The sequence below is a fragment of the Boleophthalmus pectinirostris genome, unplaced genomic scaffold (genome assembly GCF_026225935.1).
Source record: "Boleophthalmus pectinirostris isolate CB_2022bp ecotype Guang Dong unplaced genomic scaffold, ASM2622593v1 HiC_scaffold_8, whole genome shotgun sequence".
Lineage (NCBI taxonomy): Eukaryota > Metazoa > Chordata > Actinopteri > Gobiiformes > Gobiidae > Boleophthalmus > Boleophthalmus pectinirostris.
In genome coordinates this window covers 1,475,402-1,499,131 of record NW_026571515.1, presented here as the reverse complement: position 1 = coordinate 1,499,131, position 23,730 = coordinate 1,475,402, and the positions used below count along the sequence as shown (strand labels likewise).

General features: G+C 42.5%; 3 protein-coding genes across 3 annotated transcripts in view; 2 read left to right on the top strand and 1 right to left on the bottom strand.

Annotated features, from left to right (window-relative positions):
• Window positions 1-5,523: 5,523 nt before the first annotated feature.
• nppb (natriuretic peptide B) lies at window positions 5,524-8,077 on the top strand. The gene is made up of 3 exons (XM_020930811.2): window positions 5,524-5,911; window positions 6,568-6,880; window positions 7,838-8,077. The coding sequence occupies exons 1-3, from the start codon at window positions 5,738-5,740 to the stop codon at window positions 7,852-7,854; spliced, it is 504 nt and encodes a 167-aa protein (XP_020786470.2). The 5' UTR covers window positions 5,524-5,737; the 3' UTR covers window positions 7,855-8,077.
• Window positions 8,078-12,040: 3,963 nt separating this feature from the next.
• Window positions 12,041-14,686, top strand: nppa (natriuretic peptide A). The gene is made up of 2 exons (XM_020930813.1): window positions 12,041-12,157; window positions 14,399-14,686. Exons 1-2 carry the CDS (start codon window positions 12,041-12,043, stop codon window positions 14,684-14,686), a joined length of 405 nt encoding a protein of 134 aa, XP_020786472.1.
• A 3,192-nt stretch (window positions 14,687-17,878) lies between these two features.
• clcn6 (chloride channel 6) overlaps window positions 17,879-23,730 on the bottom strand; it is a 30,400-nt gene continuing 24,548 nt past the window's right edge. The window contains exon 23 of the mRNA XM_055166314.1: window positions 17,879-22,805. Within this exon, the coding sequence (XP_055022289.1) occupies window positions 22,725-22,805 (81 nt within the window). The 3' untranslated portion in view covers window positions 17,879-22,724. The remainder of the gene's footprint in view (window positions 22,806-23,730) is intronic.

Below are 23,730 nucleotides of genomic sequence, written 5' to 3'. Positions count from 1 at the left end.
CGTGAATGTCGTGAAAACAAAAAAAACTAAACAAACATATTTTATTTTTTTAATCCCCAAAATGTATGTATTCATGTGTGAAAGCATTTATTTATATTTTTATTTAACATTTAATTTAATACAACATTTACCCTTTATTATTATTATTATTATTATTATTATTATTATTATATTTATTTATTTATTATTTTTTTTTTTATTTTGCCTATAACTTAAAATTATGTTCAGGTGTGGTGAAAATAAAATAAATAAAAATATAAATAAATAAATGCTTTCACACATGAATGCATACATTTTGGGGATTAAAAAACTAAAATATGTTTGTTTAGTTTTTTTTGTGTTCACGACATTCACGTGTGTTAGTTAGAGTTTTGATTCTTCAGTGAATCTAAAAAAAAAAAAAAAAAGCTGTTAAATCTGTTTTTTACTTTTAAAGAACAGCCTTTACGCCCTGGTTTGGTATTTCTTAACACTGACGCGGCACAACTGTGAAGTGAAAACCATTTTAGGGACTTTATTATGAAAATTATTGAGAAAAGGTTTAATTTGTCTTTACTGCATAATTCCATATAAAAGTAATAAACATAAAGAAAAACCCCTGAAACTCGAGCGGTCGTGCATGTGCCAGTGTAAATGCAAGTGTAAGTGCCACGTGTGCCCTGTAACGGTGAGGTAACCCGCTGTGTTCCCGCAGAGCACTGACCTGAGCGAGAGGAGGACGAGGAGGAGGAGCATCGAGCGAAGAGGCGAAGACTTTACATTTTAAGGACGTTACATTTGTCACACGCGGCGCTGTGTGAATATGAATAAATTATGTTATAATTATATTTGTATTTATTTATTTTATTTTATTCTTATTGTTTGTATCAGATGTACTGTAAGTAAAACACTTTTTGCATAACTTCTCTTTGGTTTGGTTTTTTGGACGTCGGTTGCTGTGGAGAACCAAAAATGACATAATTAGAAATAAATAAATACAAAAATAAATGTCTGGAAAATATCAAATTAAATGCTGAATAAAAATATAAATGTGTAAATAAATATGAATGAATAAATTAGTAAAAAAAAAAAAAAAAAAAAAAAATTTTTTTTTAAGGTGAAAAGTAATATGTTTAAAAAATAAATAAATGTACAAATAAAAAAAAAATATATATATATATATATATATATATATTTTTAGGTACAAACAAGCATATTTTAGTTTTTTAATCCCCAGAATGTACGTATTAATGTGTAAAAGCATTTATTTATTTATATTTTTATTTACGATTTAATTTAATACTTTCCAACATTTCTTCTTTTTTTTTTTTTAATCATGTCCTGTTTGGTTCTCCGTATCTGCTGACACTGAATGAGCCCAAAGGAACATGTTGTGTTCTGATGTGGAAACTTCTGCCCCATTCACACACACACCATACACACACTATACACACTATACACACATCATACACACCATACGCACACTATACACACCACACACACACACACATACACACATATACACACACACATACACACTATACACACATCATACACACAACATACACACAATACACACTATACACACACACACACACACACCATACACACTATACACACATCATACACACAACATACACACATTACACACTATACACACATCATACACACTATACACACTATACACACTATACACATACACACTATACACACATCATACACACTATACACACTATACACACACACACCATACACACCATACACACTATACACATACACCATACACTTTATACACACACATTGTACACACTATACACACCACACACACACACACACACACACCATACACACTATACACACCATACACATACACACACACACACAGTATAACTGGAGCAAAAAAAATACTCAAGTAAAAGTAAAAGTATCACATGCATATTCTACTTAAAAAACTAGTATTAAAGAAGCAGTTTTAAAAATGTATTTAAAGAGTTTTCTTTTTTTTTTCAGAAAGTTTTGTACTGAGTTTAGTTCAACAGAAACAGTTGAATTGCTGTTTTTTTTGTTTCACTTTTATTAAATTTGTAAAATATAAAATAAACAACCTACACAAATTTAAATCAATTCAAATAAAGATTACACGATTACTACAACATGTCGAATACTTCAGTTTGTGCTGTTGTTGTAATATTATAATAATATTTATTCTGCATTCTGTTTTTCTCGGAACTTGGGAAAAACCGACCTCCACCTCAAGAGAAAGTGAAATGAAACAGTCAAACAGATCGATGTTCAGAAACACAAACTGTGGCGAGTTCGGGTCGAGTTCGGGACAGACTGAGGCGGGCGGATTTACGTCACTGCACAAATGTCGGCGCGGACGGTCAACAGGGAGAAGAGTCTTTACGTCATTTTGATGTGTTCACTTGTTTTTGTGCGGAGAAAGTGCCTTCTGACTCGGAGTTGACTCGGAACTGACTGGGATTTACCGACTCCAAACATCCAGGAGAACGCCGAGTCAGCACAATCCTCAGAGATAAACGTGAACAGGACGCGGTGACGCTCAGAGTCGCCGGCGCCGGTGCACACACAGCGGCGACACTGACTCACTGTTTACAGCCGCGCTCCTGCTCCTTTAACCCAAAGTCCTGCCGTCGTGTCCTTGGGCAAGACACGTGAAAGTGGAGTGGGTCAGTGGTTCTGTCAGTCTGCCCATTCTGAGCGGTGCCATCATTTCTGTCATACCCACACGTTTGGAGTGAAGTGCGAGCGTGTTCTGTCTGCGCTCTATCTCCAGGGTGGAATGTTGCCATGGTGACACAAACACACACGAGAAAACACGGAGAAAAAACACCTGAAGATCGTCCGGAAAACTCAAAATGGATTTAAAGAACATATTTTAATTTTCCTGTGATCAGTCTGATCGTTCATGTTTCTGTTTACGAGTTTGATTTTCAACAAAAAGGTGAAAATAGAAAAAATATTTTGTTCAAATTATGACTCCACCCACATCGTCTGCTCATTTATTCATCAAACTGAACATTCTTCATATTTATTTGTATTTTTATCTATAAAATTCTTTAGAATTTAACTACGAATCCTGAACATTTTACTTTAAAATCAATGCAGAGATTCGCAGACACAAAACTCATCCAAATCATAATTTTCATTCAAATGTGTCATGTGCAGAGTCAGTTTTGCTTCGATCCAGAGGTGGAAAATTCTGGAGTTGTTTTCACGTCTGTTTAGTGACGACATCAGGAACGACGTTTAAAAAGAGTTTGAGAAAATGTTTGATATTTCATGATCATATTTTTGATAATCATTCTTGCGGATGTTTCATTGTGTTTGAATCAAATATATTTAATCCAAGGTGTGTAAATGTCTTTTTTTAAACGAATGTGCAGCTAAAATGTTCAGTTTAAATGTTTTCATAAAGTGGAGGTGGATGTTATATACGTGTGAAATAAATAAATAACTGTTGGCTGATGCTGATGTTATTTGAGAGTTAAGATCGTTTCACCTGTTGTTGTCCAACTAACAGTTTGTTTTGTTTCATTCACACATTTAACTCACAAACCTGCACATTTAGGCTGAAATCAACATTAAAACATAAAGTGACCAGACGTCTCTATTCACCCGAACAGTCCCAGTTTTGAGCCTGTGTCAGAATCGTGCACGGGTCCATTTTTGGAGACCTGCACCCGCCCGCACCTGCGCAGTCCAGCACCGCACCCGCCCGCACCTGCGCAGTCCAGCACCGCACCCGCCCGCACCTGCGCAGTCCAGCACCGCACCCGCCCGCACCTGCGCAGTCCAGCACCTCACCCGCCCGCACCTGCGCAGTCCAGCACCTCACCCGCCCGCACCTGCGCAGTCCAGCACCACCCGCCCGCACCTGCGCAGTCCAGCACCTCACCTGCCCGCACCTGCGCAGTCCAGCACCGCACCCGCCCGCACCTGCGCAGTCCAGCACCGCACCCGCCCGCACCTGCGCAGTCCAGCACCTCACCCGCCCGCACCTGCGCAGCACAGCACCACACCCGCCCGTTAACCCGTGATTATATCAAAATTACACCTACAGCCGCCTGGACCCCTAAACATTCCACCCGTTACCGGCCGGTGCCCGTGATAAATCACACCAAATGAAAAACATTCTAACTGAAGCTCCATGAACATTGCTGCCGGAAAACTGCCGCTGTCTCTGTGAAGTGACGTTGGCTCTAGTTTAAATATTATCGCCCCCTGTAGGCGACTCAACACTGTGATTATGACAATTTGTACATGATCCTCATGGTGTGTATAATATATAATTGATTCACCTGAACTGCCTGTGTGTAATCACTACACACACACACACACACACACACACACACACACCACACACCCCAACACACACACGCATACGCACGCATGCGCACGCACACACACACCCAACACACACACACATGCACACACACACACACACCCAACACACACACACACACACACCCAAACAGATCCTGCAACAGTAAAGAGAAACATAAACTGACATTTGTCAATTTGCTTAAAAACGACAAAACATAATGTGAAAATGAAATGAAAATGTGACTGTCCTGACTCACGTTAGAGCCGAGTGCAGAACAGTTTTCCATAATTCCGCACTCGTTTCACAATTTTATTATTACAACCTCCACAAACCAGGGACGGAACAGTTATTTATTTTGAAAATCTGGTCACCCTGCTAATACAGGAAGTGCTCCACTGTGTTTTTAAACTCCACTAACACCTTCACTAGAATCATCTGGATCATTTCAGCCTCTGGAATTGCCTGAACTGAACTGAACTGAACTATAAAAGAAAAACTACTACTTCATGACATCACAAGGTGGAACAGAGCGTTTGGAGCTTTAGAGATGTAGACAGAAGAATAAAAAAGATTTACTCAAACATGTGAATGAAACAAACACGACTGCAGCTCTGTTTGTGTGAGGAGAGAACAACATTAGAACATGACTTAAATCTCACAGGAGTCTCGTCTGTGTCATTTAAAACATTTAAACATTATTTTTTCTGTAGAATATTTTGATCTGAAGCGGCTCCAGCACCAGAGCTCAGCCTGTTTTTCACTTTTTGGGTGTTATTTTTCACTCTAACCTCTCACTATCTGTGGGTGAATTCTTTAGTCGGGGTTAACTGTCGTAATGTGACAAAAATGCGCCCAAGTATGCCCCACGTCAGCGCCCGCTCCCGACACATCCATGACACGCCTGCCACACTTCCTCCGATAGAGCGTCGCCGGGTCCCCGCGGCCCCCGCGGGCCCCGCCGCGGCCCCGAGCCCCCCAGCCCCCCCCAAGCCCCCCTGAGCCCCCCAGAGGAAGTCCCAGTGTCACACAAACACACGGTCACACAGACAACACTCTAAAAGGACCCGAGTCCGGCAGGCGTCTTATCAGCCGCAGGTGTCGGGAATGTCAGCGCGCTTCCTGGCATCCGGCGCACGCACGTATAAAAGAGACGTGTGCAACACAGGCCCACAGCAGGACCAGGACTGGACCAAAGAGGACCAGAACTCAACCAGAACCAGAACTCAACCAAAACTCAACCAGGACCAGAGCAGGACCAGACCTGAAGCAGAACTGAAGCAGACCACAACCAGAGCAGGAGCAGACCAGAGCAGCACCACAACTCCAGAACCCCAACAACCAGACCAGAACCAGAACCAGACCAGAACCAGAACCAGAGCAGAACCAGAGCAGAACCAGAGCAGGATCATCATGTACGTGTCGAGTCTGTGTTTGAGCATCCTCCTGATGGCTCAACTCACCAGCTGTTACCCCACGGGCGCCGGGCTCACGGGCGCCGGGCTCACGGGCGCCGGGCTCACGGGCGCCGGGCTCACGGGCGCCGGGCTCACGGGCACGGGGCGGGCATCAGCGCTGGAGCTGCAGGTCAGTTTGTTTCTCACTGCAAAATTTAAAATCTAAACACTTAAATCTGTCGGAAAATAACGTAAAAGTCGTGAAATTATCTGTTAGTCTTAAAATAAAGTGTTGTGTTAAAATCAAGTCAATTTGAACATTTTCTCAGTGTTTATCTGAGTCACTCTGTTCTAGAGTTAATTTAACATTTGTGTAAAAGTTCATGAAGTAAAACTGGACCAAAGTTCCAGTTTAACCCAAACCCAGAGTTATATGAACGTTTAGAGAGTAAACAGATAACACTTTGTAGAGTTATCCTGATTTAACTCAACAACACACAGAGGAGTTTTATTTTTACACTTTATTTGAGTTAATTTAAAATGAAATTATGAACAAAACTGGTTCAAACTGGTTCTACTCTGGTGGGAGGAGCCAAATTAACACTAGAGGAAGTTGAATTAGCTTCAGCCAGATCAGCTCTGGCAAAAAACTCCAACTCTAACTCCCATTTAACTCTCAAACAGTTAAAATTTTTGTTGTTGTTTTAAAATCTTTTGTGTCTGAGGTTTCAACTTTTCAAACTCTGCTTAAAAATGAAGATGAATAAAAAGTGTTGTGAAGATTCTGGTGGAGTCCAAAGTCTCACCTGAGCTCCTCCTCTTCTTCTTCTTCTTCTCCTCTGGCAGGATCTTCTGGACAGGCTGGAGTCCCTGGTGGAGCAGAGGGAGGTGGAGGGTCCGGTGGAGGGTCCGGTGCTCCGGCGTGAGGAGGTGTCTGCACCCCGGGGTGGACAGAGGACAGAGGAGGACGGGGCGGCGGCGGCGGTGGACGAGGATCTGAACGTGGCTCTGATCCGGGAGCTTCTGTCTCCTCAGAACCTGATGTCCGTCCGGAACAACAACAACAACTCCCCCCGGAGTTCGTCCGGATGTTTCGGACGTCGCATGGACCGGATCGGATCCATGAGCTCGCTGGGCTGCAACACCGTGGGCAAAAACAGTCAGTATCAATCAACATGGACTCCTCTCCTCCTCTCTCCTTCTTTATCCTCCTCCTCCTCTCTCCTTCTTTATCCTCCTCCTCTCTCCTTCTTTATCCTCCTCTCTCTTCTTCTCTATCCTCCTCCTCCTCTCTCCATCGCTCTCCTTTTTTTCTCTCTTCCCCTTTCTCCTCCTCTCTTCTCCTCTTCTCTTCTCCTTTGTCCTCCTCTGTCCCCCTTCACTCTCTCTCGTCATCTCTTCTCCTGTCTCCATCTCTCCTCCTTTCCTCTCTCCTCATCTCTCCTTCTCTTCATCTCTCTCCTCATTTTCTTTCTCCCCCTTTCTCCTCTCTCATCCTCTTCTCTCCTTCTCTCTGTTTGTCTCTCCTCCCCTGTCCTCCTCCTCTCATTTTCTCCTTCTCCTGTTTCCTTCTCTCTTCTTCTCTCATCCTCTCTCCATCTCTCTCCTCCTCTCCATCTCTCCTCTTCGCTCCTCCTATCCTTCTCTACTCTTTCCCCCTCTCATTGTCTCTCCTCCTCCCCCTCTCTCTCCTCCTCTTCTCTCCTCCTATCTGTCTCTCTCGTCGTCTTTCCTTCTGTCTTTCTCCCTTCTTCTTCTTCTCCTCTCCTCCTCTTTCCTCTTCTCTACTTCTCGCCCTCTCTTCTTCTCCCCTCTAATCCTCTCTTTTCTTCCCTCCTTCTCTCTTGTTGTCTCATTTTCTTTCTCCTCTCTTTCCCCCTCTCATTGTTTTCTCCTTTTCCCGCTGTCCTTCTCTCATCCCCCTCTCTCCTTGCTTCATTTTTTTCCTCTTTCCTGCTCTCCCCCTCTCTCCTCCTTCCTCCTGTCTTCTCCCCTCTCTCCTCTCATTTTCTCCTCTTCTCTCTCTCTCTCTCTCTTCTCTTCACTCACCTGTTCTTTTTCTTTCTCTCTCTTTTCTCTTGACTCACCTGTTCTTTTTTTTCTCTCTTTTCTGCAGGTCAGAAGTCTGCGTGAAGTCTTACGTCTGGTGTTTGGACCATCCCGACCAAAACTCCTCCTCCTCTTTTTCTTCGTCTTCTTCTTCTTCTTCGTCGTTCATTTTATTTATTTCTTTATTTATTAAACGTTTGTATTTTATCGTTTATTTATTTTTGTTTTTAGTACGTTTACTTTGTGTCTGACGCTTCTGTTCATTAAAGGTTTACATTTGCACTCTGACCTCTGACCTCTGAATTTTACTGTCCAGAAAACGTTCCGCTCCACCCTGTGATGTCACAAAGTGGGAAATTTCAAATGAACGGCTCCTTTTACCTTTAGTTCAGCAGAGAAGTCGAAAAAAAAAGAAATAAAATATCAAATCTCAGCTATAAAAAAAAGGTCATAGAAAACAGTGCCAGTTGTAGGGAGTATTATCTGTTACATAAGGGTGAGTTGTACAGTTGTAGGGAGTATTATCTGTTGTTGTACAGTTGTAGGGAGTATTATCTGTCACATAAGGGTGAGTTGTACAGTTGTAGGGAGTATTATCTGTCACATAAGGGTGAGTTGTACAGTTGTAGGGAGTATTATCTGTGTTGTACAGTTGTAGGGAGTATTATCTGTGACATAAGGGTGAGTTGTACAGTTGTAGGGAGTATTATCTGTCACATAAGGGTGAGTTGTTGTACAGTTGTAGGGAGTATTATCTGTTACATAAGGGTGAGATGTACAGTTATAGGGAGTATTATCTGTCACATAAGGGTGAGTTGTACAGTTGTAGGGAGTATTATCTGTTACATAAGGGTGAGTTGTACAGTTGTAGGGAGTATTATCTGTCACATAAGGGTGAGTTGTTGTACAGTTGTAGGGAGTATTATCTGTCACATAAGGATGAGTTGTACAGTTGTAGGGAGTATTATCTGTCACATAAGGGTGAGTTGTTGTACAGTTGTAGGGAGTATTATCTGTTACATAAGGGTGAGTTGTACAGTTATAGGGAGTATTATCTGTCACATAAGGGTGAGTTGTATAGTTGTAGGGAGTATTATATATCACATAAGGGTGAGTACGGTGTGACCACGTGTTTCATTCCGAAGTCCAGTTTTAAGTTTCTATTTCCGTAGAATCACACGGGTGACGAGCCGTCTACAGAATGTTACACAATGCTACTTTAAATTCCACACACATGAGTTCAGTGCAGGAGCGGATCGACGAGCTGAGCCTCCGGTCCTGACAGCGCTAACAAGGTCCCCACTTTCCACCGTCCTGAAATGTGTATTTGTATTTATTATGTCCCTGTGTGTGTGCGTGTGTGTGCGTGTGTGTGTGTGCGTGTGTGTGTGTGTGTGTGACTGTACACATCCACATGTTGTGTATTATGCCTGTGTGTGTTGACTGTGTGCATCTAAGTGTGTTGACTATGCGCATATGTTCAGTGTGTGTTTGCATGTTCATATGTGTGTGTGCGTGTATGTGTTTTCTGTGTGCTTTTATGTGTATTGAGTGTGTGTGTTCAGTATGCATGTGCATGTTCTGTGTGTGTGTATATGTGTTTGTGTGTGCAGTATTTGCGTGTGTGTGTGTGTGTGTGTATGCATTTATGTGTTCAGTGTGTGTATATGTGTTGTGTACGTGTGTCTGTGTGTATACGTGTTGTGTGTTTGTGTGTACGTGTTGCAGGGTCAGGTGTATACGTGTGTGTGTAGTGTTCTGTGTATACGTGTTGTGTACATGTTGTGTTTTTGTATATGTGTTGTGTGTAGGTGTGCGTGTTGTGCGCTCCAGGGTCATGTGTATAGGTGTTGTGTGTGTATGTGTTGTGTGTTTGTGTATCTGTGTTGCAGGGTCATGTATATACATGTTGTGTGTTGTGTGTTTGTGTACATGTTGTGTGCTGTGTATCTGTGTTGTGTGCGTGTATACGTGTTGTGTTGTGTGTAGGTGTGTGTGTTGTGTGTATGTGTTGTGTGTATGTGTTGTGTGTGTGTGTACGTGTTGTGTGTGCGCGTTGTGTGTTATGTGTATACGTGTTGTGTGTTTGTGTATCTGTGTTGCAGAGTCATGTGTATACGTGTCGTGTGTTGTGTATCGGTGTTGTGTGTTGTGTATCGGTGTTGTGTGTTTGTGTATCGGTGTTGTGTGTTTGTGTATCGGTGTTGTGTGTTGTGTATCGGTGTTGTGTGTTGTGTATCGTGTTGTGTGTTTGTGTATCGTGTTGTGTGTTGTGTATCGTGTTGTGTGTTGTGTATCGTGTTGTGTGTTGTGTATCGGTGTTGTGTGTTGTGTGTGTTGTGTGTGTGTGTTTGTGTGTGTTGTGTATTGTTGTGTGTTGTGTATCGTGTTGTGTGTTGTGTATCGGTGTTGTGTGTTTGTGTGTGTTGTGTGTGTGTGTGTGTGTGTGTTGTGTGTGTTGTGTATCGTGTTGTGTGTTGTGTATCGTGTTGTGTGTTTGTGTATCGGTGTGTGTGTGTGTGTATCGTGTTGTGTGTGTGTATGTTGTGTGTTTGTGTGTGTTGTGTTGTGTGTGTTTGTGTGTGTGTGTGTATCGTGTTGTGTGTTGTGTATGTGTGTGTGTATGTTGTGTTGTGTGTTGTGTGTGTGTTGTTGTGTATGTGTGTGTTCGGTGTTGTGTGTTGTGTATGTGTGTGTGTGTGTGTTGTGTATGTGTTGTGTGTGTGTTGTGTTGTGTGTTGTGTGTTGTGTGTGTTGTGTTCGGTGTTGTGTGTTATGTGTTGTGTGTGTTGTTGTGTATCGTGTGTTGTGTGTGTGTGTGTTGTGTGTTGTGTATGGTGTTGTGTGTTGTGTTGTGTGTTGTGTGTTGTGTATGTTGTTGTGTGTGTGTATCGGTGTTGTGTGTTGTGTATCGTGTGTTGTGTGTTGTGTGTGTTGTGTATGTGTTGTGTGTTTGTGTATCGTGTTGTGTGTTGTGTGTGTGTGTGTGTGTGTTGTGTGTGTTGTGTGTGTGTATCGGTGTTGTGTGTTGTGTGTTTTGTGTGTGTTGTGTGTGTGTGTGTGTGTATCGTGTTGTTGTGTGTTGTGTGTGTGTGTGTGTTGTGTATGGTGTTGTGTGTTTGTGTATCGGTGTTGTGTGTGTGTGTGTGTGTTGTGTATGGTGTTGTGTGTTTGTGTGTCGTGTTGTGTGTTGTGTATCGTGTTGTGTGTTGTGTGTTTGTGTGTTGTGTATCGTGTTGTGTGTTGTGTATCGTGTGTTGTGTGTTTGTGTGTTTGTGTGTGTGTTGTGTTGTGTGTTGTGTGTTGTGTATCGTGTTGTGTGTTTGTGTGTTTGTGTGTGTTGTGTGTGTTGTGTGTGTTGTGTGTTGTGTGTGTGTGTGTTGTGTATGGTGTTTGTGTGTTGTGTATCGTGTTGTGTGTTGTGTTGTGTGTTGTGTGTTGTGTAGTGTTGTGTGTTGTGTATCGGTGTGTGTGTTGTGTATCGGTGTGTGTGTGTTGTGTGTGTGTGTGTGTGTTGTGTGTTGTGTTGGTGTTGTGTGTTGTGTGTGTGTTGTGTATCGGTGTTGTGTTTGTGTATCGTGTTGTTGTTGTGTGTGTGTGTGTGTGTTGTGTGTTGTGTTGTTGTATCGGTGTTGTGTGTGTTGTTGTGTTATTGTGTGTGTGTGTGTATGTGTGTGTGTGTGTGTGTTGTGTTGTGTGTGTGTATCGGTGTTGTGTGTGTTGTGTGTTGTGTGTGTTGTGTGTTTGTGTGTGTGTGTTGTGTTGTGTGTGTGTTGTGTATCGGTGTTGTGTGTGTGTTGTGTGTTGTGTATCGTGTTGTGTGTGTGTATCGTGTTGTGTGTTGTGTATCGTGTTGTGTGTGTTTGTGTGTTGTGTTGTGTGTTGGTGTTGTTGTGTGTGTGTTGTGTATGGTGTATGTGTTCGGTGTTGTGTGTTGTGTATCGGTGTTGTGTATCGTGTTGTGTGTTGTGTATGGTGTGTGTGTGTTGTGTTGTGTGTGTTGTTGTGTGTTGTGTGTGTGTGTGTTGTGTGTGTGTGTGTGTTGTGTTGTGTGTGTGCGCTCTAGGGTCATGTGGGGCCCTGACACTCGTCTCTGACACTCTCTGTGTGTCTCTCTGGACTCTGTTATCTGCTGCTGTCACGTCGCTCTCCAGGCCCCTGATAGGGCGGTGGCGGACGCGGTGGCGGGCGCGGTGGCGGGAGCGGTGGCGGGCGCGGTGGCGGGCGCTGGGATATAAAGGGCCCCGGAGCGCGGGCCCCGGAGGACACCATGAGGACCGTGTGCCTGTGGGCTCTGCTGCTGCCTCTGCTCTGCCAGCTGTACCCAGGGGCCCGGGCGCACAGCCTGGCACGAGCCGCCGCCGCCACAGACCTGGACCAGCTCAAGGTAAGAACTCCACCCACGGCGAGGGCAAGTGTGTGGGCGAGGGCGAGTGTGGATGATGGTGAGTGTGGGCGAGGACGAGGCGAGGACGAGGGCGAGGACGAGGGCGAGGACGAGGGCGAGGACGAGGCGAGGCGAGGGCGAGGACGAGGCGAGTGTGGGCGAGGGCGAGGACAAGGATGACAGAGACAGTCAGGGCAAGGGGCACGGTGAGGGCGACGGGAGGTTGGAGGTTGGATTCTTCAGCTGCTCTGTTGTCTGGTTGTGTCCTTGGGCAAGACAAAAAAAAAAAAGCCAAGGCAGAAGAAAACTCAAGTCCATTTCAGACTGAGTAAAATGATCTCCCGGGGTCAGCTCTATGTTCCCTTATTTTTAAGATTTTTCTGATTTCTTAGATTTTTCACAAAATTAAACTCTAAATCAAGTCATTTTTATTTTTATGCCACATTTAAAGGGATGATTCTGAGTCATTTCAACCTCATGACCTCTACGTAACATTGTGTAGTCTGTGCTGCTGGAGAAAAGGTCGGGTGTAATTCACGACCAAATTGGGAGAAATGGGGATAAAATCTGATGCAAGTTTATGATAAAGGAAATGTGGAAACATGGGGTCTAATTTTGGAAAGAAAAAAAAAAAAACTAGAGCTGAGGGAACATAGACACGCTCCTGATCTGCCAACGGAACAAGACTCGTCAAGTTGTTCATAATCTTCTTGATTCTGTTTGGAGCTTTTTCTCTGGGACCTGGAACTTTAGAGTCGTCCTCAGTTTTGTCTCTGACTGTTCAAAGTGCTGCTGGAACTCAGAGTTTCCTCAGAGTTTCCTCAGATTTTACATGGATAAACTTTTGTTGTGGGCAGAAGTGGAGCAGCCAGAAACTGTTACTCAAGTAGAAGTACAAAGTAGTGATCTAAGAAATGAATACTCGAGTAAATTAAAGAGGAAGAGTCTTGATGAAACATCAGATTTATAATTTGAAGTGAAGGTGACAAAATATTAAATAAGTCACAAAATCTGGTCTTTTCAAAGGACAGTGTGTGTGTTTGTGTGTGTTTGTGTGTGTGTGTGTGTTGTGTGTGTGTGTGTGTGTGTGTTTGTGTGTATGTATGTATGTGTGTGTTTGTGTGTGTGTGTGTTTGTGTGTGCACATGTGCATATGTGCGTGAGTGTGTGTGTGTGTGTGTGTTTGTGTGTGCACATGTGCATATGTGCGTGAGTGTGTGTGTGTGTGTGTCTTTATATGGAGCTGTAGGAGACTGTGAGAGACTCTGAGCAGAAGAGAAGAGGAGTTTGTGGTTGTTGTTGTTTCCTTGAGCAAGACACTTGGTTCATGTTGCGTTTGTATGAGTGTGTTTGTGTCAGTGGGGAGGACAGACAGGGCTGGAGTTGTACAGTCTGCCCCAGGGCAGCTGTGGCTACAATAGCAGTTTACACTACAGAGTGTGGAGAGAATCAAAAATGCTCTGTAAAGAGTCTTTGAGCGTCTAGAAAATAATCCTGGTGGATGTAAAACTAAAGCTGCTGTGTTCACAAATATAAGTCACAAACAGAGATGAGGTCACTTACTCTTTATGTACACTGTATTTACACTATATTTAAATTATATTTACACTGTATTTACACTATATTTAAATTATATTTACATTATATATATTTACACTATATTTAAATTATATTTACAGTATATTTACACTATATTTAAATTATATTTACACTGTATTTAAATCTGTTGCTAGAGTGTCGTCATGTCTGTTTCAAACGTCACTGTGTTCCACAGGAAAATATTAATAACAGCTGCGGGCAGTTAAAATAAATATTGTTTAAATGTTGTAGAACAGAGTTCAGGGGTTTAGTTGCTGATTGAAATGATCAGATTCAACATTTGTGATTTTACCCAATTTGTATTTTACCATGAAATATCCAAAATGTAAACTCACAAATGTTGAACCTGCTATTTTTTATTATTGACTAAAGTGAGTGTGTGAAGAGTGCGGAGTGTGTGAAGAGTGCGGAGCGTGTGAAGAGTGCGGAGCGTGTGAAGAGTGCGGAGCGGAGCGTGTGAAGAGTGCGGAGCGAAGAGTGCGTGTGAAGAGTGCGGAGCGTGTGAAGAGTGCGGAGCGTGTGAAGAGTGCGGTGTGAAGAGTGTGTGAAGAGTGTGCAGAGTGTGTGAAGAGTGCGGAGTGTGTGCTGTAAACGAGTGTTAAAATGTGTTAGAACTTCTCTGACCGTCCCGTGTTTCTTCAGTCGGTGCTTCAGCGCCTGGAGGCGAGTCTGTCTGCGGCGCCCGACGAGGAGGCGGAGCCTGGGGACTACGCGCCGGAGCCCGGGAGGGGGGCGGGGTTCAGGGGGTCGGAGGAGGCGGAGCCCGGGAGCGTGAGGGGGGCGGGGTCTGAGGAGCCCAGTCCGAGGAGTCAGCTGCTGGACCTGCTCCTCAGCGCTCGCCGCTCCTCGTCCGGCTGCTTCGGCGCTCGGATGGATCGGATCGGAAACGCCAGCGGCCTGGGCTGCGGCAGAGGTCAGAGGTCACACTAGAGCAGAGACTGTAAATACAAATGAACACAGTTAAAACGGTGCCGCGTTCCAAACAGGAAGTGAACATGGGGGCACTTCTGGCTCCATCGATTCTGGCTCTAATTCACTTTATATTGACAAAGCTCCTCTGTTTGTAGCTGCTGCTGTGAGAATCGTCATTTTGGTCTTAAATGTTTGTATTAACTCACGACACATGATCTGGAATTTTTCAGATTTCCAAATATGGACCTGGCTCCAGATTGGCTCCTGTAACCGTGGCAATGGGAGTTTCATTTGACTGAACCTGAACGCTGTGGAGACGTCACACTCACTTATACACTTTTTTATACAGACTATGGTTAATATGAACATTTAAGAACAAAATGCCAAGGCTCACTGCACCAAGTAAAGAAAGAGGAGCCACAATATTCCAATGGAAGTCACTGGAGCCAGAGTCAGAAGGAGCCAGAAGAGCCGCTTGGAGCACTTCCTGTTTGGAACGCGATGTCCACTCATATATACAATCTGTATTAACCCACTCGACATGGTCCTGGGGTTTTTATTTTGTTATTTTGTCCCTAAATCAAGATCGGGAAGGGGCGTTACCTTCAACAACCTTGCTCCTGATTGGCTTTTGGTTGCTATGATACTCATAGTCGGAATTCATTCCTATAACTGGAGCCTCGATGAGATTCATTTGCCTAGAGCCGAACTCTGTGGTGACGTCACATTCACTTAGTCCACTTCTGTATACAGTCTGTGCAGCAGTTACACACAGTTACACACAGTTACACACAGTTACACACAGTTACACAACTATGGACATGCTGTTTTATGAAGGCGATCCTCTTATTATTATATTTAAGTAAAAACCTTCCTGAAGTGCTGAGTTGTATGTTGTTGTTGTTGTTGTTGTTGTTGTTGTGAGGAGGCACTGACTCTGCTCTGTGTGTGTTTGTGTGTTTCAGGTTAGAGCGCCCCCTCCTGGACGCCCCCCGCCCCTCGCCCTCTGCCTCTGGACCTGTTCTTCTGTTCCCTCCGTTTGTCAGCGTCTCTGTGTGTTTTTTGTCCCGTGTTTGTTTTATAACGTTTCTTTTACACAAATGAAATAAATAAAGCTCATTTTACAGGTTGGTCTTAAACACGAGCTCCTGGTGTCTCTTCTTCTTCTGCTTCATCAGTGAAAGACAATTTCCACCAGTAAATTTAAAAAAAAAAAGCCTCACAGAAAGTGACTTACTATGACTTTTAAAAGTCATAATTACAAGTTTTAAAGTTATAATTACGAGTTTTAAAGTCGACTCTGCTCTTGTCATGGAAGCTCACGGTCATTTTCCAGGAGAGTTCGTCCTTCAGGAGCTCAGGTCGTCTCCACATGGCTCCATTTCCTCGTTCACAAGGTGGTAAAAAGACAAAGAGACAGATCCACACAAATCCCACATGAACGATGATTATGAGTTTCAAACTTATAATTATGACATTTAAACTCATAATTATGACTTTCTGTTAAGCTTTTATTTTTTATTTACTGGCTGAAATGGGCTTCCGTACATTATGGATAATTAGTTTCATCTGATTTAGAATTTTAATTAGCTGTGGAATTTCTCACTTTTAATTATTATTCTGAATTTTCTTTGCTGAAATTTTAAGTGCACATTTTCAAAGTGTTTAAAATTCAACATATAAAAAAAACTTACATTTTAATATGCAGTGCAAATATTTTTAAGTCCTCAAATTCAACAGTTAAAATTCAAAAAGTGAAATTGGCAGCAGATGGAGACAAAATGCACACGTTAGCAAACACAACCAAACTAAGATTTAAGATCGTCTGAAAACTACAAAATACAAAATGTCTTTAAAGAGCACATTTTCATTTTCCTGTCATCAGTGTGAGTGTTCACGGTCGTGTTCAGGAGTTTGATTTAACAGTAAAAGATGAAAGTGACTCACTGAAAAACTGTTGGCTAACGCTAACGCTAACGCTAACGCTAACGCTAACGCTAACGCTAACGCTAACGCTAGCTCACGACTGTAATGTGATTTTAGAGGAAATTGTTTAACAGTTCAGATCAAATCACCTGTTATGGTTCCAAATATCAATTCTTTCTGGTCAGAAAAAAAACCATAAGATAAAGTGTAACTTGACATCTTCTAACAGAACAATGCCTCGTGTGACCACATTTCTGTCTGTGAAAACCCGGACTCCTGACCGGGGGTTGGACCTCGACACTGAGCTCCTCTCACCTCAACCTGTGCACATGGACTCACAACTTGTACCGACCGGGATGGAAAACGGAGAATTTCTTGTACAAGTCATTGTTAAATGTGCATTTATGCTTCGGTATGTTTCAGACTGACCGACTACGAGAGACGCTCAGTTTAATGTCCCCAGTGAAAGATCATGAAAACCCGGACATTTCCATCACTTTAAACCCTGACGCTCGAGCGGGAAAGAAAAAATGTTTTCTTCGGGTCAATGTGACCCTGAGGAGAGCGTGAGGGTTAAAAAAAACAAAAAAAAAAACGGATGCCCAGGACAGGATGCGAGCAGTGCCTACAGTTCGCTTTATACCCCCAGGAAATTTGTATTGTTTTAAAGTTAAATATTATAGGCCCATAGAAAGTTGCGATGTCTTCTGAAACCCGCCCATAGCACAAGGAGACCAGACGTCCCCTGTGTCCCCTGTCCCAGCAGATTTATACAAAACCACTGATTTATCCCAGTTTATACAAGAAATGTCTCAGGTGTTTCTATTTCTGACCAATCTGATCCTGCAACAGTAAAGAGACACATAAACTGTCATTTGTTTTGGTAAAATACAGAAAATCTGCTTAAAAACGACCAAAACACAAAGAAAATGTGACTGTGCTGACTCATGTCTGTCATGAATGGGCCGAGTGCTGAACAATTTTTCTTAATTACACTCGATTCACAATTTTATTATTACCAACCAAAAAAAATCTGGTCACCCTAGTTTTGTTTTTTTTAAATTATGTTTATGTTTTGCATATATATATATATATATATTGTTTTTCTTTGAGTTTAATGTTTAATTTGTTGTGTTAGATTATTATATCACAGAGACTATAAATATAAAATTATAAAATAAAATAAAATAATAAAAGACATTCTTGAATACAAAATTGGTGGGGGCATGGAAACCTGAGCAGCACCAGTGTGAAGAAGGAAGTGAAGAAGAATAAAAAGAGAACTTCTGTGAGTCAGTCCAACCTTTATTTGACCCATATGAACTGCATTTGACCCGAACCCTGTGGTCCAGCTGCTGCCTGTCGAACGTCACAATCAAAATCGTACAAACTCATTCAACTCGGAATTATCACGTTCACAAAATCATCTCATAAAAATAATAAAATATCTGATTCCATTTCAAGAAATCTTCAAATAAAATCTAAAAAAAACCAAAAAAAACAACAAATAAACTCCAGTGGTCCCTGTAGTCCACTCCACTCTGTGTTCCCTTTAAGCTGCACTGTGTAACTTTTTGTTTGAGGGTCCGTCACCTGCTTGTTTCCATGGATACGTTGCTGCTCTGTCTGGAATGTTCCGCAGTGTTACATTAAACAGCTCGACTTTACATTTCTTCAATCACAGGTGGTTTTATCGCTCAAAAACACCTCAAAAAACAGACTTTCTGACTGTGAGCGCGGACACCTCTCCACAGATCTGACCCGGAGCTTTAGATAGAAAGCGTTTGATGGACCCTCTGCCAGAAAAGTTACACAGTGCAGCTTTAAAACTGGCCGGGGTCAGAGGTCAGAGGTCAGGAACACGACTGCATTACAATAAAATAAAATAAATCCGACATAAAAAGCATAAAAACAAAGTGCTGCAGTGACAGACTCATCGCACACGATCAGAAAACACGAACGGACGAAGAAGAAGAGGAAGAGGAAGAGGAGGCATAAACAGAAGAGTAATAAAAGGCCTGTTCATACTTCATACTCAGCTGGCACGAAAATCCAAACATCTGTACAACACGACATGACGATAAAGACGCCAAGTGGAAGAAATTCTTGGAGGGAGATCGACGACAATTTAGGCTCAGACGAAAATCAGTGTAGAAAAATCTGGAGTCATCTCTGTGACAAGAAGGTGGGCCACCAAAAAAAAAAAAAAAAAAAAGTCAGGCTGGAGGACAAAAATAAATTAATTTAAAGGTTTTATGGAGGATTTTTTTTGTTTCAAATTGTCAATGAAAGTTTAAATACCATTACAGAGACGCAGCAGCCTTGTAATTATGATGACCAAAAAAAAAAAAATAATGAAAATCTATCAACTGTGGACGTGTTGAGGCCAAATAAACATCAGCCAATAGAAAATGAGACTCCTTCAATATCTATTGGCTGTTGGGTTGTCAATCAAACTCCCTTCGTTTCTAGTGTAACTGAGTCATCGGCGCGTGAGGATTACGTCGTTTACGCGGTGGTTCTTAGAGGCTTTTTCAAAAACCTCCTCGCATTTTGCACAAAGTTTGTTGCGATGTCGGACGAGAATCCACGACCAGTTCGCCGCAAAACAAAGTCAGTTTTTGAGGTCGATGAAAGAAGAAGAGAAGAAGGAGAAAAGGAGCGAAGACAAACTGAGGTGATTCTTGGAGATTCCTTCCAGCGATGGCGCGACTGAAGCAGACGAAGGACCTAAAAACTGATGCGTCGGTCACTAAAATATTTCTAGACAGGAAACTTCAACAGTAATTCTGAACGAGGCTGTAAACAAACGTGATTTCTAGAGTAAAGTAGATGTTTCTACTGAAGGAGCTGTGGAGGAGGAAGGTGGTGTCATGCATTTGAAAAAAGGACTGTCGCTGTATTTCACTTCCCTTAAAAAAAATCCTCTATACAACCTTTAAAGGTTGTATGGAGGATTTTTTTTATTTTTTTGTTTCAAATTGTCAATGAAAGTTCAAAATACCGTTACAGAGACGCAGCAGCTTTGGAATTATGAAGACCAAAAAAAAAAAAAATCCATCAACTGCGGACAGATAAACATCAGCCAGTAGATAAAGAGGCTGCCTCATTTTCTATTGGCTGTTGGGTTGTCAATCAAACTTCCTACGTTTCTAGTGTAACTGACTCGTCGGCGTGCAGGGATTATTTGGTTTATGCGGTGGTTCTTAGAGGCTTTTTTAAACTGTCGCTTTGTCGCAGTTCGCACAAAGTTTGTTGCGATGTCGGACGAGAATCCACGAGCCAGTTCGCCGCAAAACAAAGTTCGTTTTTGAGGTCGCTGGAAGAAGAAGAGAAGAAGGGGAAAAGGAGCGAAGACAAACTGAGGTGATTCTTGGAGATTCCTTCCAGCGATGGCGCGACTGAAGCAGACGAAGGGTCTAAAAACTGATGCGTCGGTCGCTAAAATATTTCTAGACAGGAAACTTCAACTGTAATTCTGAACGAGGCTGTAAACAAACCTGATTTCTAGAGTAAAGAGGCGGGAGGAGGAGATGTTTCCACTGAGGAGCTGTGGAGGAGGAAGGTGGTGTCACACATGCACAACATTTGAAAAAGGACTGTCGCTGTATTTCTTTTCCCTTAAAAAATCCTCTATTCAACCTTTAAGAAATGAAAGAGAGGGGGGCCGGGGCAGGACACAGTAAGGATGGGGGTGGGGCAGAGTGGGGGTCAGGGACAGTTCGGCAGTAGACCATCTTTAAAGTATCCTAAACAAACTTTGTTCTTGTTCTTATCACCTCAAGAACAAGAACAAAGGTCTTATGTTCTTATGAAGTATAAACAGGCCTTAAGAAGAAGAGTAAGAAGAAGAATCATCATCTGTGGAACATCAGACACGTGAGTAAAACTACAGACCGTCCATCTTCACGTGAGCGAGAGTCTCTGTTATGAACATTTAAACACTTTTAAAACACATTTAAACATGACAGAATGATCACGATGTAGTGATGAAGCAGAAGAGCAGCTCCTCGTTGGTCCCGTCAGGCTCAACGTTCACCTGCGTACGGGACATTTGTGTAGTTTCCCCATCACTGTTTTTACGCAGTTAGAGTTATAGAATAGAAAAACAAAACAAAAACGTATATTTAGATTAATTTAGGTCAAATAACAAAGAAATATAAAAATAAACAATATTAAAACGCCCTGTATCAGTGTCTTGGCCCAGTACAGTTACAAATATATTCTCCAAGCTGCTCTTCAGGTCAAAATACTTTCACTGTTCACTGTCTGCGTCTGATTAGAGACGTATTTTTCGAACTATAAGCTGCACTTTTTTCATGGAATGGGTGAGCCTCTGTCCAGTCTGTATCGCACCGTTACTTCTGCATCACTGAACAATTTAACATTTAAACTTTAAACTTATAAAGACAAAGACTGAGACGACTGAACACAAATGCCCCCAAAAACAAAATCAGATTCTGCAGATTACAAACTGCAAGTCGTGAAATCTGCAGCTGAAAAGGGAAATGGAGCAGCAGAAAGAAAGTTTGGAGTGAGAGAGAAACTTGTGACACCGGGAGGATGAACCATGAAACTCTCCTGAAGTCACTGGACGGACGGACAAAGTCTGGACTTGAGTGACACCGAAACCATCCTGTCGGGATTCAGAAAGACACGAATAATTTTAATAATAGTTTGTTCTGCTCCTGTGCTCTTCCTCTTTGTCTCGTGATGTTGATGCGTCATGTCTCCCAGTTGATTTAAACAGGTTTTTTCTTTGTCTTCCTACTGGTGGAGGCAGGACGACAGCGCAGTTGGATTACAGTTACTTTGTTGAAGTAAATGGATTACATGGCGGGATTTTCCTGTTTTCACATTTGGGGCTATATCCCTTTCTTTTTTTTTTTCCCTGTAATTCCACTCATTGCTGGACACTAAACCAGGTCTAAACCAGGACTAAAACCAGGTCTAAAACAGCATTTAACAGGACTAAACCATGCTCCTCGTCTTTTATCAATAATATTTTTAATTTGGTTCAGTAAAGTATTTTCTTTTAGTAGATAAAACTTCTTATGTGAAGATTTCCTCGTCTTTGTTTCTCTACAGCAAATCAAGTAATCCAAAGTAATCAGATTACATTACTCACTTTAATTTAATGGATTCTGTTACAAACTACATTTTGGGATATGTAATTCTGTAATCTGTAGGGGATTACATTTTAAAAGTAACTTTCCCAACACTGGAAATATGTGACGTTAACAGTCTGTTCTTCTCTCTTCTATTCTTATTATTGATTTGATAAAATGTCTCCCCCACAAAAAGTGCGACTTATGTTTTTACTTTTTCATTATTCTTCGTTTTTTTGGCTCTTGCAACTTATAGTCCGAAAAATACGGTAAGTAGAGTTTTACAATTGAACAACGAAAAGAAAAAGCTGTATATTTTGGTGAGTTTCGGTCAAATAAGACAAAGAAATATAAAAATAAACAACATTAAAATCCCTGTATCAGTGTCTTGGCCCAGTACAGATACAAATAAATTCTCTAAGCAGCTCTTCAGGTCAAAATACGTCCTCTGTTTACCATCTGCGTCTGATTAGAGAGCATTTGTTTATCGTTTTGCTAAATCAGGAAGTGCAATTAGCATGCTAGTGGTTGTTACCTTTCCCTTCGCTCTGGTTTCTGAGAGTCGTCGAGTGAAAAACGCTCGTGAACTCGTCGCTGTGAATCATGAGGATGTTTGAAATGCAAAAGGGACGTGAGGAATAACTTTGATTTTCACATTTTTTAAAAACAGTCGAAATAAAATCTGAATCTAAACACTTGAAACGCTCTTGAAGTCTTCACAAACGTCCATGTCGTTCGGCGGCGGGGCTCCCCGGTCAGTCGTAACGCTCCGTACAGTAGAAGCAGCCTGAGTCTTATTAATGACCTAAAATTAATAAAGAATTATCTGTGCAAAATATAAAAACAGAAAGATTATAAAACGAGAATTAAAACACATTTGGAGGGCACCGGACCACGGACGCGACCACACGCTCCAGACCAGACTCGGTCCCTGTCGCGGGGGAGGAGCGGCAGGTGCGGTGAGGGGGAGGGGGGAGCGGCAGGTGCGGCGAGGGGTGGGTGGGTCGGTCGGGGGTCAAAGGTCAGACGGTGATGGAGTGCTGGCGCAGTTTGGTCCGCAGGAACTCGTGGGTCAGGTTGTGTCTGGTGATGATTCCAACGATCTACAAGAGAAAAAAAAAGAACTTTAGAAACACTCGCTGTTCCTCTCATAAGTGAGTTTGAAAGACTGAGGTGATAAGTGTTTGGGGCCCCTCAAAAATGATGTTCATCCCACAGGCACCAAAATCTGTGTGTCATTCATTCATTCATTTTTCAATATAAAACCAAAAATCAGAAAACGAAAAAACAACTGTTTTCTTCATTATTTGTCTCCAAAACCAAAATGAAAAAAATGGATTACGACCATTTACGTGACTCCCATGACTGCGACGCCGGACTTTTGCACCGCATACAGACTGAACCAGGACTGATCCAGAACCAGGACCAGACCAGGACCAGAGAGGACTCCGAGCTTTGACTCCGAGCCTTTGCAGGGTCTGAGCCTCAGCTTCGAGCTCCGGCCCTGCTGTGGGCTTTGAGCCTCCAGTCTGGTCTCGGTCTAGTCTTGGTCTCAGTCCTGCTCTGGTCCCGGTCTGGTCCCGATCTGGTCCCACTCCTGATCTCAATCTCGGTCTGGTCTGGTCGGGTCTGGTCTCAGTCTCAGTCCCGGTCTGGTCCCGGTCTCAGTCCTGGTCTGGTCCCGGTCTCAGTCCCGGTCTGGTTCAGTCCGTATGCAGCACAAAAGTCCGCAGTCATGGGAGTCACGTAAACGGTCGTAATCCGTTTTTTTCCATTTTTCATTTAAACACAAAATCGAAAACTGAAAAAAAAAATCGTTATCTGTTTTTTCATTTTGGTTTTGGAGACAAACAATGAAGAAAACTGTTTTTTTTTTCTGATTTTTGGTTTTATATTGAAAAACAAATGAATGAATGACACACGGATTCACCAACCTCAGCGTCGCCTTGGACGACTGGACGACTGTAACGCACTTTACTCCGATGCCTCACAAAACACACAGTCCTGGTTCAGTCCTGGTTCAGTCCT